General features: G+C 48.5%; 1 protein-coding gene across 4 annotated transcripts in view; it reads left to right on the top strand.

Moving 5' to 3' along the window:
• The window catches only part of CACNA1F (calcium voltage-gated channel subunit alpha1 F), a 1,137,291-nt gene that overhangs the window by 468,901 nt on the left and 655,852 nt on the right, over positions 1–12,538 (top strand). For all 4 annotated transcript variants that reach the window (XM_069645269.1, XM_069645268.1, XM_069645267.1 and 1 more), the window contains one exon: positions 5,670–5,745. In XM_069645269.1, the coding sequence (XP_069501370.1) occupies positions 5,670–5,745 (76 nt within the window). The remainder of the gene's footprint in view (positions 1–5,669; positions 5,746–12,538) is intronic.

The following is a 12,538-nucleotide window of genomic DNA, read 5'->3' on the forward strand; positions in this document are numbered from 1 at the left end:
CAGACTGATTACTGCTTGAGAAGTGCAATGGATCTGTTTCTTTGGAAGCAACGTATCAGCTTAGGCTTGAATGCATGAGCTTGGTATGCAGTGTAAATCTTCTTTATGCAGTGCATGCGTCACAGTAGAGCAGACTGATTATTGCCCAAGTTGCTGCGAACACAGACTGATTACTGCTTGAGAAGTGCAATGGATCTGTTTCTTTGGAAGCAACGTATCAGCTTAGGCTTGAATGCATGAGCTTGGTATGCAGTGTAAATCTTCTTTATGCAGTGCATGCGTCACAGTAGAGCAGACTGATTATTGCCCAAGTTGCTGCGAACACAGACTGATTACTGCTTGAGAAGTGCAATGGATCTGTTTCTTTGGAAGCAACGTATCAGCTTAGGCTTGAATGCATGAGCTTGGTATGCAGTGTAAATCTTCTTTATGCAGTGCATGCGTCACAGTAGAGCAGACTGATTATTGCCCAAGTTGCTGTGAACACAGACTGATTACTGCTTGAGAAGTGCAATGGATCTGTTTCTTTGGAAGCAACGTATCAGCTTAGGCTTGAATGCATGAGCTTGGTATGCAGTGTAAATCTTCTTTATGCAGTGCATGCGTCACAGTAGAGCAGACTGATTATTGCCCAAGTTGCTGTGAACACAGACTGATTACTGCTTGAGAAGTGCAATGGATCTGTTTCTTTGGAAGCAACGTATCAGCTTAGGCTTGAATGCATGAGCTTGGTATGCAGTGTAAATCTTCTTTATGCAGTGCATGCGTCACAGTAGAGCAGACTGATTATTGCCCAAGTTGCTGTGAACACAGACTGATTACTGCTTGAGAAGTGCAATGGATCTGTTTCTTTGGAAGCAACGTATCAGCTTAGGCTTGAATGCATGAGCTTGGTATGCAGTGTAAATCTTCTTTATGCAGTGCATGCGTCACAGTAGAGCAGACTGATTATTGCCCAAGTTGCTGCGAACACAGACTGATTACTGCTTGAGAAGTGCAATGGATCGGTTTCTTTGGAAGCAACGTATCAGCTTAGGCTTGAATGCATGAGCTTGGTATGCAGTGTAAATCTTCTTTATGCAGTGCATGCGTCACAGTAGAGCAGACTGATTATTGCCCAAGTTGCTGTGAACACAGACTGATTACTGCTTGAGAAGTGCAATGGATCTGTTTCTTTGGAAGCAACGTATCAGCTTAGGCTTGAACGCATGAGCTTGGTATGCAGTGTAAATCTTCTTTATGCAGTGCATGCATCACAGTAGAATAGACTGATTATTGTCCAAGTTGCCCTGACCACAGACACATTACTGCTTGGAAAGTACAATGGATTGGTTTCTTTGGATGCAATGCATGAGTTTAGGCTTGAACGCATGAGCTTGGTACGCAGTGTAAATCCTCTTCATGCAGTGCATAGTCGTGTAAGTGATCCTTTGCAGTGCATGAGTTCTGGGTGCAGTACATACATGAGTGGGTGAAGTCTATGGGCTTTGGGTACATCGTGTCGCCACTGGGTGCTGTATGATCTCTGGGTAAGTAAAATAGCTAACAATTACATTTTCATTTATGGACCTCTTTGTGCAGTGTAGGAGCCTGGCATGTATTTTATAAGTGCAGCATTGGTTTTCTGAGTATGCCGTATGATATCTGGCAGTAATGCACAAGATGTTCTGCGTGCCTATATAAAGGCATTTGGTGAAATGCATAAGACCTGGGTGCCATGTATGTGCTCTGGCTGTGGCATAGGGCTCCAAGTAGATTGTGCGTACTCTTGGTAGCAATGTCTGAGCATTGATGGCTATGTGCGAGCTCAGAGGTCAGTGCATGAGTCTTGGGTATAATCTTTGGATGCTGTGCACAAGTTCAGGAGGCACTCTTTGAGTTTTGAGTGCAGTGCTTGGTCTCTGTGTAGTATGTGAGCTTTATGCGTGTTGTCATTTTGTAAGCTCTTAGATGCAGTGTGTGAGCTATGGGAGCAGTGTATACACCCTTGGTAAAGTATGTCAGCTCTTGCCTGCAGCGTGTGTGATGGGTGCAGTCTGTGAATTCTGGGTTGTGAGCCCTGAGTGCAGTCTAATAGCTCCTGAATGTAATATGGAAGCTCTGGATGCAGTGTATATGTTCTGGACACAGTGTGTGGGCTCCAGGCGCAGCATGTGAGCTGTAGATGCAATATGCGAGTTGTGGTGCAATGTGTGTGGTATGGTTCATTGTATGAACTGTGAGTGCAGTATTTGTAGCTATGTGTACATTGGCGGCTCTCTGAGCGCAATGTTTCAGTCTAGTGTGAGCTGTGTGTGCAGTGTATGAATTCTGAGTACAGTATGTTATCTCTGGGTGCAGTCCATGAGTTCTTGAATGAAATGTGCTGTTTTTATTTTCTGAATTCCTCTGTTGACAGGTTCAGCGAGACTAAACTGTAGTATGTATGCAGGGCTTTCCACCAACTTAAGCAAAACTCTCACTAGAAAATTTTGCAGAGGAGTCTGGCCTCATGCGTAGGATGGCAAGAAGGTAGTGTAATGTACAGATGACACCTATGCACCAAGAAAAACATTGTGCAATCAGGAAGGACTGAAAAGTATGCTCTATTTATTATGTAACAGTTTGTGCATACAAGTTAATTGTACATAAGTAGGTAGCCCCCTCGGTATGAATATGAAAACAGCAAAGGTATCCAAATGAGACACCACTGGCACTTCAAATACAGATAATACTGTAACAAGTGTTCACACAATAGCAAATACTTTGCTACAGTTTACATTGGGAGAGAAAAGTGGTCAAACATATAACACAGTTTTAAAAATGTAAGGCAGAGAATATGTGTTCAGAATTGTTCAACTCAAGTTCCGAAACAAGTGTTCTATAGTGCACAAGTAAGTAATTTACTCCCAGAGAACTTTAAAGAGCTAGAAGCTTGAAGGTTTAAACAGGCCAAATGATATAATCGCTGTTGCTTTGTTAATGTTACAACTCTAAGTAATAATTGCAGGTCTCTGAATTGAAGACAAAGAAAGCCACACAACTGAATGAAAAGCCAGGCGGACGCCACAGATGAGTATCAAGCCCGTGTTCCACCAACACCGATGAGAGGTGGGATGGCTGCATTCCGATCAAGGGGGTGTCAAAAGGGGCATGCAAGCAGGTTTCAGTGGCCCATCTTCCTGAGACCAGTGACTAGAGGCAGGTCCAGGAACCTGGAGAAGGCTACTCACAACAAAGGCTGTGGCGGAGAAGGCCCATGGGTCTGGATGTGCAGGTGAGTTCAGGTGTAGGGATTGGGTATGGCTAACTTCGATTCTGATGACTGGTTGTGTGTTCCGAGTCCCAGAATAAGACAGGGCCAGCACTTAGGATGCATGACGCATCGCCAATGAGCTACTTCAGACAATCAATGATGGAGGAGGGTTCCGCAGATGTAGAAGCAGTGGAGCAGACTTGGAGTGGTCCATTTAATGTGTCAGGGCGATTCAGGTGGGGACAAAAGCCTCAAAACCAGCAGTCATCGCGGTTCAACAACAGGAACAGGAGCAGCACCATAAAGCAGGATCTCCCTTTATGTTAAGTGAGCAGCACACAGTGTCAACTCTTGCCCAAAACAACTGAAGCCTCTTTCTCATGATAAGCAACACTTGTTTCCAGGAGATTCAGTGGAGTCCCAGCGAGCTTTGGAGGTCTAGTGAACTCAGTGTTCCCATCTAATCAAGGGCAGGAATCACCTTCAGTAGGCTTCTTCGCCGGAACATACCATTCCGACACCTCCGCCTGTAATATTGTGGTATTACCAGGATATCGGTAGTGGAAACTCAAGCCGATGGTGCTGGTAGGCCGCTGGTGCTACCGGCAGCCTACTGGCAATCTCGTGATGAGGAAGTCTAACAAAAACAAGGTTAAAAGCAGCAAAAGATCTTCCTTAAGAAAGTATATATTTTATTGTATTTTGATTTTTGTTTAGTGCTGGCCCTACCCAGAGGGTCTCAGAAAGCCTTTCATGGTTCATGAGATCAGGTTGTAATGCATGATCTATTGTTGCTTTATCTGAGCTTTGGGTGTAGCGTATGATCTGTGGTGAAATGTATGGGCTCTAGGCGCATTAAATGTGTTTTTGGTATCATTATACGTGTTCTTGGTGCACTGTTTGATCTTGAGGTATCATTTATGCACTCTGGACGCTGCGGATGAGCTCGGGAATTTATGATTGCGATGTACGAGCACTGGGTGTAGTATGTTAGCTGTAGGGACCTTCTCAGAGCTTTTGGAGACATTAGTGTGTGAGCTCGGGGTGCAGGGTTGGGCCTCCGGTGTAGTGTGCATGAGCTGTAGGTCACTGTATGACCTTTGATGGTACCCAATGGGCTACAGGTGCAGTGTATGATCTATGAGTGCAATGTTTATTAACTGTCCACAGTATGTGAAATCTAGGTATATTGTTTTATTTTGTGCCATTTTCTTTAAGTGTGCTATATTCATTCATTTGAATGACTGCAAATACGTATTTCCTGTTTCATGTATTTTGTGTGGCAGCCTTTGCTGCACCAGTCCTCACATGAGCACTTTTTCCCTTGTACCCTTCACATCGGTGAGGACCTTGTACCCCACTGATGCATCATTCTAAAGGATGGGTCTCCCCTTTAAGCCTCACCCATCTGTCTATACCCTCTCTCGCCCATGCCCCGGTCTACCCGCTCCTCGCTCTCACCACAAAAAGGCGGTCCATCCCCTCCATTCCATGCATACCTAACTTCCCCTTTGCTTGCCCATTGCACTTTTGGCAGATGTGCCTGCTCTTTTCCCTGACCAGGAAAGTGGGGTCCCCCCGGCCCGCCTGCCTCCACCACCTACTCACATTCCCCATCTCTAAACTCAACTACGCCTTCCTCTCCCCGCCTTCCTCTCCCTGTTCCCACGCACCCTCCTCTCTTTGACTTATCTTCCCCGTGGCTTGTCCACTTGCAGCTTCTGCTCCTCGCCTCTGCCTCCCTTCCATTTCCTGCTACTGCTGCTCTGTATACATGCGCTGCTATTGCCTGCAGTGAAATATATGTGGTTCAATAGCAGCACAGCCATGACAGGCCAACAGTGTTTCTACTATAGAAAAGAAAGTTAGCTGAGTACACTCATTAACACATTCTGAAGGCATCTCGAAAGGGCAAAGCTCAGAAGAGAGAACCTGAATGAACGATTCATTCATGTTTTGAAGTCCCTTTGCAAATAAAAAGCAAAGAAACCAGGTACAAGATTATGCATTTCTTCCATTCAGTCTTCACAGTCTCTTCCTTCCCAGTGGCACTTTCTTCTTTGCTTTGGGTGAGATTAGGCAGCAGTATAAGAGCTATGTGTGCGGTATGTGAAATCTGGCTCATGTGTCTGACTTCTTGAGAACGTTTGTGAACCCTGGTGTATGTGGGATGTAGGTGCATTGCATGAGCTCTAGCTCATATGGACTGCGTAAGCTTTTTGTGGAGTGTGTAGGCTCATTTGTGCAGTGTACTTTGCCAGGTGTAGTGTAGGTATTCTCTCTACAGTAAAGGGTTTCTGCATGAGGTATATGTTTCTTAGGTGCATGTTTATTGAATTTTGTGTATGGAGTTTGGGTACCTAGGCTCTTGGTGTAATATGTAACAGGTGTCAGTGGTTTTATTCAGATGGTTTTCCCTACATCCAATCACCAGATATTTTGTTAAACGTCTTCTTGGCCATTGCAGTGGATAATCTGGCAGATGCTGACACCGTCAACAGTAAAGACAAGTGAGAATCATTTAATTACTTCTATTATTAATTGCTGCAGGTTTGATGCATGCTTGTAGATGTGTTCTGTTACGCAGGGTTTAATTACCGCACAACCATCATCAAGTATGGTGTCTTCTTTAGCTGTGTTTGTTATTCATTAATGTGGGTACCATTCATTACTGTACATATTGACCGTCACTATGTTTTCTGTGCTTTACCCAAATAGTATTGACATTGTCTAGTCGTTTAGAGTCCATCCTCTGTCCATTACTGTTCCCCCCTGACTGTGTTTCACCTATTGAGGTTGGTTCTATCGAGTTCTGAGGTGCCAGACATTGCTTGGCTGTTATGTATTGATTTTGTTATTCTCCATTAATATGGCTGCTCTCTATTACTGTACCATTCGGATGATAGTTGGATTATGTCCAGTGATGTTGTGGATTGTCTTTTGCTTGAGTATTGGTCGTTAACATTTGTGTGTTTAATCAGTATGATTCATGTAAGTACAGGGTTTATCCAACACTTGAGAATTAAACATAAAAATGGGATTACTCATAAATTGGGTATGACTTGTTAAATGTTGTTTTTATATTTCTTGAGTGGAATGCATTATTTTAGTGCTTGGGATTAGCCAGTGATGATGATGTGCCAGTTACGGTTCTTCTTATTGCTTAGGTGTTAGTCATGAATGCTGGCAGTTTACTCAATGATGGTATCACAAATTGAAGTTAAATGATGTATTATATGTATATTTTCTCTTAATGCTGACACTGAAACTGAGACTCAGAAGCTGGTTGGTCACCCGACTGATAGGCAGGTCCTCACCAGGCTAGGTGCACTGGCTGGCAGAAACTGCCCTCTGTGTGCTGTGGCCAAGATCCTCCCGATACACTTCCTGTAAAGAAGGCAATTATGGGTTCCTAACTCAGTAGCTCTACTTGTAATAATTAATTCAACATGCATTATAATCAAGACAATACCTGTGTGGCATAATCGGCAGTTGCATGCTATTTAGAGCACCTCTTTGGCTGTTGAGCTGAATTACTGTCAGCAGCCAGCCAACTGATTCCCCTATCGAGATTAAAAAAGCATATGTCCTCTTCTTTTTTTATTTCTTGAATTTTAAGATAGATAGAACACTGCTGGATAGTGGTGAGGTCTGAAATCAGTCAGTCAGTCAATGCACTTTATTTCTGCCAAAGCCCTTAAAAGTGCTTTGCGAGCGTTATAAAGTGGATCATGAGGCAAACGATGACATACAGATTCATAACAAACATACCATTTATGAATAAGACCATTGAACGAATATTTAAAAAAGTTTTCCCTGGAAAGTGCAGTGCATATTACATATATTAAATGACAAGGTACAAGACGAATGCTTACATACAAATTCTTAACATGATATTAGTGCAATTAATGAAGGACAGTGATACAAATGAAGGTCAATCTACATTATAATACAAAAAAGCAATTGAATCAAGTGATTTTTTTCAACTGAATTTGGTTGCAGAAAACTAAAGTCTGTAAAAAATGACATAGTCATAAATCGTGGATTTGCACAGAACATACTTGTCAGGAATGGAGCGTGTCTGGTATTTAAGGAAAATGGGGTAAAGGCATCTCGTCCTCAAATTGTTGGGTTCCCGCTTCGCACTGAAGCGGGCCCAGGCAGCTGATCAGGCGCACGCCGGAATAATACGCAGGAGCCGGGTCTGTGCTCAACCTCCTTTATTAACTGTATCGGCGGAACTGCCGAAACCTCCCTCGTCCCTCCCCCTTCCCCTGACGTCACGTCCGGGACGTCATGTCCTGAGGACCCAACAGGGGTCCGCCCACACAACGGTGTGGGCAACCTGACATCTCCCCCCTTTTTAACATGTTAGTTGAAGGGCTCCTCTCTTACCCCATCTCCTCGATGAGTCGCATCGGTTTCATGCGACTCCTCTGCGGTCGTGTTGTCTTGCTCGGGGTCGGTTCTTCCCTGGCGGGTGGGGAGCGGGGCGCTTCGTCTTCTGACTCTTCTCCGCCTCCCTGATATGCTTCTTCGCGTGGTCTGTCCTCCTCACTGTCTCGGTCCCAGGTCCATTGGCCGGCTGGAGTCAGTCTGACTCGTTTGAAGTGCGAGCTGTTCCGGGTTATTGTTGAGTGGTCACTTCTTTGTGCGGTGACCATGGAACCCTTCTTGTGTGTCACGACCAGCGGTGTGGGTGCGAAGGTGGCTTCCTCTTTCCTGTTCTTGGGTTGTCTTAGCCATACTTCGTCTCCTGGATGCATTGTGTTCTCCCGAGCCCTCCTTTTCCTGTCCGTGATCTCCTTTGTTTTCGCTTTGTTTGCGGTGTCGTTTGCTTGCGCTTCTTGTTCCAGCGGTGTTGGATTTTGTGGTCTCGGGTCCTCGGGTAGTCGCGTGGTGATCGGTCTTCGGAACATCAGGTCTGCCGGGCATACACCCGTTGTGCTGTGGGGGGTGTGTCTGTATTCTCATAGGAGTTGATTAAGGGCCTGTTCGAATGGCTTGTTCTGCACATGGGCTATTTGTAGGGTCCTCTTTATGTTGGCCATGAATCTCTCGACCATGCCGTTGGCCTGTGGCCACCGGGGGGTTATGCGTCGATGTTGAAACCCCATGTATTTTGCGAATTGTTGAAAGTCTTGACTGATGAACGTGGGACCGTTGTCGGACTTTATGATCTTGGGGATGCCATAGGCAGAGAGCATCCTGTCGATGACTGGGATGACACACGTCGTGGCGCTGCTCTCTACTATCTGGGCGTCCGGGTATCTTGAGTGCTCGTCCATGAGTACAACCACGTGTGTCCCGTTATTCAGTGGTCCGAATAGGTCTATTGCCAGTTCTTCCCACACTTTGTTGGGCAGCGGTGACGGTTGTAGGGGGTTCGGGTGTGGCGGGGGTGCCACTTGTGCACAGACGTGGCAGTTGCCCACTATGTTTTCCACCAGGCGATCAAGTTGGGGGAACCAGACTTTCTGGCGAAGGAGGCGCTTTGTGGCGACTACGCCCCTGTGTCCTTCATGGGCTAGGTGTATTATCCTTTCTCGGAGGGTTCTCGGGACGATGACCTTGCAGCCTTTTAGTATGACGTTATCCTCCACCACGGTCAGCTCGTCGCAGACTTGGTCTAGCCACTTGATGTCTTCTTTCGTGGTTTCCACTTCACCTCTGGCCTGCTGTTTCATGAGGGCCGTCTTGTCTACCTGAAGGCAGTGCCGGGCGATTCGCAGTGCTGGGTCTGCTTCTGATTGGACGGACAGCTCCAGCCACCCTACCGGAAGTGGTTGTAGGTGGTGAATAATGTAGTTGATGTACGCGTCCGCTATGGACGGTTGGGACGCCGTCGTGGGCATGGGATGTCGGGAGAGATAGTCCGCAGGGTTTTCCTCTTTACCTGGCCGGTGTTGTATGGTAAACCTGTAGTCCTGCAAGCGGAGTCCCCACCTGGCAATTCTTGGCGGCATCCTGGCCTTCGGGCTGCCGTATATGGTGAGTAGTGCCTGGTGGTCCGTGACGATAGTGAACTCCTTGCCAAAGAGGAATAGATGAAAGTATTCGCAGGCCCAGACAACCGCGAGGCTTTCTTTTTCCGCCTGAGAGTATGCCTGTTCTGTGGTCGTCAGGCTCCTACTGGCGTATGCTACCACGTGCGTGGACCGTGGCTCCCTGTGGTCTTTTTGTGTCAATATGGCGCCCAGTCCCACAGGGCTGGCGTCCACTATCAGCTCGGTATCACGGCTGGCGTCAAAATATGCCATGTCCTCTGCCTGTGTGATGAACCTTCGTATCGCTTCGAATGCTGCTTGGCACTCCTTTGACCACGTGAACGGCGTGTCCTTCCTGGTGAGAAGTCGTAGGGGATTGCTGACGGTGGCATAGTCTTTCAGGTATCTGGAGCAGTAGCTGGCCAGTCCCAGAAACGATCTGAGGTCTGTAGTGTTGACGGGGGGCGTGGCTCAGTTGAGGGCCTCCACTTTCTCTGGGTCTGGCCTCATGCCTTTATCTGAGAAGATGTGCCCGAAAAACCTCAGCGATCCTTTGGAGAATTCGCACTTAGCTTTGTTTAGGGTGAGCCCTGCGTCGTCTAGCGCCTGACATACTCTGTGCAGTGCCAGGTCATGTTCTTCCTGCGATTTGCCGTATACCAGGACGTCGTCCGAATAGTTCAGACAGTTGGGAACGTGCCTGATCACCTTGTGGATCTCCTCCTGAAAGATCTCAGCGGCCGAGGATATGCCAAAGCTGAGCCTTTTGTACTGAAACAGGCCGAGATGAGTGACAAACGTGGTGATGTACCGGGATTCCGGTGCTATTTCGATCTGGTGGTAACCTTTTGTGAGGTCTAATTTGGAGAATATCCTCGCTCCGTGGAGGAGGTGAATCATGTCCGTGATTCTCGGCGCTTGATGTCGCTCCCTTTCGATGGCTGTGTTGGCTCTACGCATGTCGACGCATAGCCGTATGGATCCTTCTGGTGACTTCTTTGGGACGGGGACGATGGGTGAAACCCATGGTGTCGGGCCTGAAACGGGTTCTATAACATTCATTTTGATGAGCTTGTCCAATTCCTCTTCTACTTGTCTCTGGATGTTGAACGGGATGCCTCGGTAGTGTTGGGCTACCGGTTTGACCTGAGGGTTGATGTGGAGGTGCACTTTCCGGTTGCGTAGTTTGCCTAGACCTGTGAAGAGTCTGGGGAATGATTGTTCAATTGAGTCCGGTTTCGCGAAGTACTTGTGGGCCATCAACTGGTATAAGATGTGTACCAGTCCCATGTCGACTGCTGTCCGGAAGCTCAGTATGCACCCGCTGTTGGCTTCTGTGTCTAGAATGTACAGTGGGATCTTCGCCGAGTGTCCTTTGTGTGTGCATGTGGCTGTGATCATGCCTTTGCATGGCAGGGGTGTCCTGGATCCATAGGGGTATATGTCCACTGTGGCTTTTCGGATCTTTGGTGGGGCGGTCAAAGACTGATATGCGCTTTCGCTGATGAAATTGACCGTCGCTCCGGTGTCCACGAGAAACTTCAGTGGTGTGTCGTTTACTTGGAGTGTCAAAATGGGGCTGTGTTGGGTGGCCGTCGTGTTGTCCTGTAGGGCCCACACGTACCCTCTCCTTCTCTGATCCTCCTCTGACGAGAGGGTATCCGTGCTGGTGGGGGATCGGGTCTCCACATATCTTACGAAACGCCGCCTGTGTGATCTTCTAGTGTCCTCCGATGACCGTTTGTCTTCGCGTGTGTAGCGACTTCTGCGGTCACTTTCTTCTTTCCTGGTACGCCGCCTTTCGCTGTCGGCTGGCGGCCTGGGCGGGCTCTGTGGTGTGGGCCTGCGCCTTTCCTGGTATCGGTGTTTGGGCGTTGAGTGGGTCGGGGCGTTCTTGCACATGGCCTTGTAATGGTCCATTCCCCCGCACGCGGCGCACTTCTGCCCTATGGCTGGGCATGTACCTGTGTGTGGATATTCGTAGCTGCATTTGAAGCACGTGGCATCGGGGTGTTTGTTGGTCAGACTTGGGTGGGTGTATATCTTGTTGATTACTTCTGCGTTGTCACTGGGTTGGTGAATGGACACCTTGCCGAGGTTGTCCAGTTGCGAGTCCACCGCTGCTTCCATGCGGGCCAGCGCCAGGATTTCTTCTAGTGACCGTTGTTTCTGTAACAGTTGTTTGCGGAAAGGCTGTGAGAGACATCCAGCTATCACTTGGGACCTGAGCGCCTCTTCGTTGGAGTACCTGTGGAATTCACAATGTTTCAGTTTGATGCGTAGTCGCATCACAAAACTGTCTATGGACTCCCCTTTTTCCTGTATTGTTGTGTGGAACATGTGGCGCTCATAATCCACGTTTGTATGCGGAGCGAAGTATTCGGACAGTTTGGCCTGTAGTTCCCCATATGTGACGGTGTCTACGTCCAGCAACTCCCCCGCAATGTCTCTTACCGCCGGTCCCACTGCCATGAACAGTGTGTTTTTCAGCCTCGTGTCGTCCGACAATCCTATGGCCCCTGTGTAGAACTTGAAGTCTCGTAACCATATGTTCCATCTGGGCCCCAGGTTGGAGGTGTCTCTGATTTCAAATGGGTTGGACATCTGCATGACTTGGACTGCTCCTTCCTGGCGTGCATGCAGGTTGTTGTCCTGCGCAGTGTCGGCGCTTTCAGATGCCTGTCCTGCTCCTCCTGAGGAGGACGCCGGGGTGGTCGCAGTGTCCGACATGACTGCGCCGCAGTAAGGGTGTTGTGGCACTGACCTTTGTGCTATATGAGGTGCACTATGTGCACCTACGTTGGTGCTTCTTCGTGGTTTGGCCTTTGGCCTGTCCTGTGGCCTTTGGCCTGTACTCCTGCTGTGTGCAAGGTGCCAGCACGTCTTTTTTTTTTTGAACACCCGCGTGTGGGGGCGGGGCCGCTTGTGGCGGGTGCCTCCGCGGGTTCGGAGCGCCCGTGTCCCGTGGGCGTCTCTGATCTGGTGTCTGCTGTGTCACGCGGGGCTGGGGCCGCGCTCACACGGCACGCTCGACCTCGGGGGCGGGGCCGCTCGTGATGCGTGCCCGCCGGTGCCGGAGCGCCCTTGTCCCGGCTTACAAGTGATGTCACGCAGGAGCCGGGGCCGCGCTCACACGGTGCACCCGTTGTTTCCGAGGGTGAATGGGCCGAACGTGAGGCCTCTGTCACGTGGGAGGCGGGGCCTTGCAGGGTAGGCACCCGTGCCCGAGGCGCGCCGACGTGCTAGACTGCTCGGCTGCAGACCTCGGCACGGCACCTGCGGGGTCCGCGCCCGCTCGTCGCCAGTGTTGGGTCCC

Source organism: Ambystoma mexicanum, chromosome 2p, assembly GCF_040938575.1.
Source record: "Ambystoma mexicanum isolate Mex_15411 chromosome 2p, UKY_AmexF1_1, whole genome shotgun sequence".
NCBI classification, from domain to species: domain Eukaryota; kingdom Metazoa; phylum Chordata; class Amphibia; order Caudata; family Ambystomatidae; genus Ambystoma; species Ambystoma mexicanum.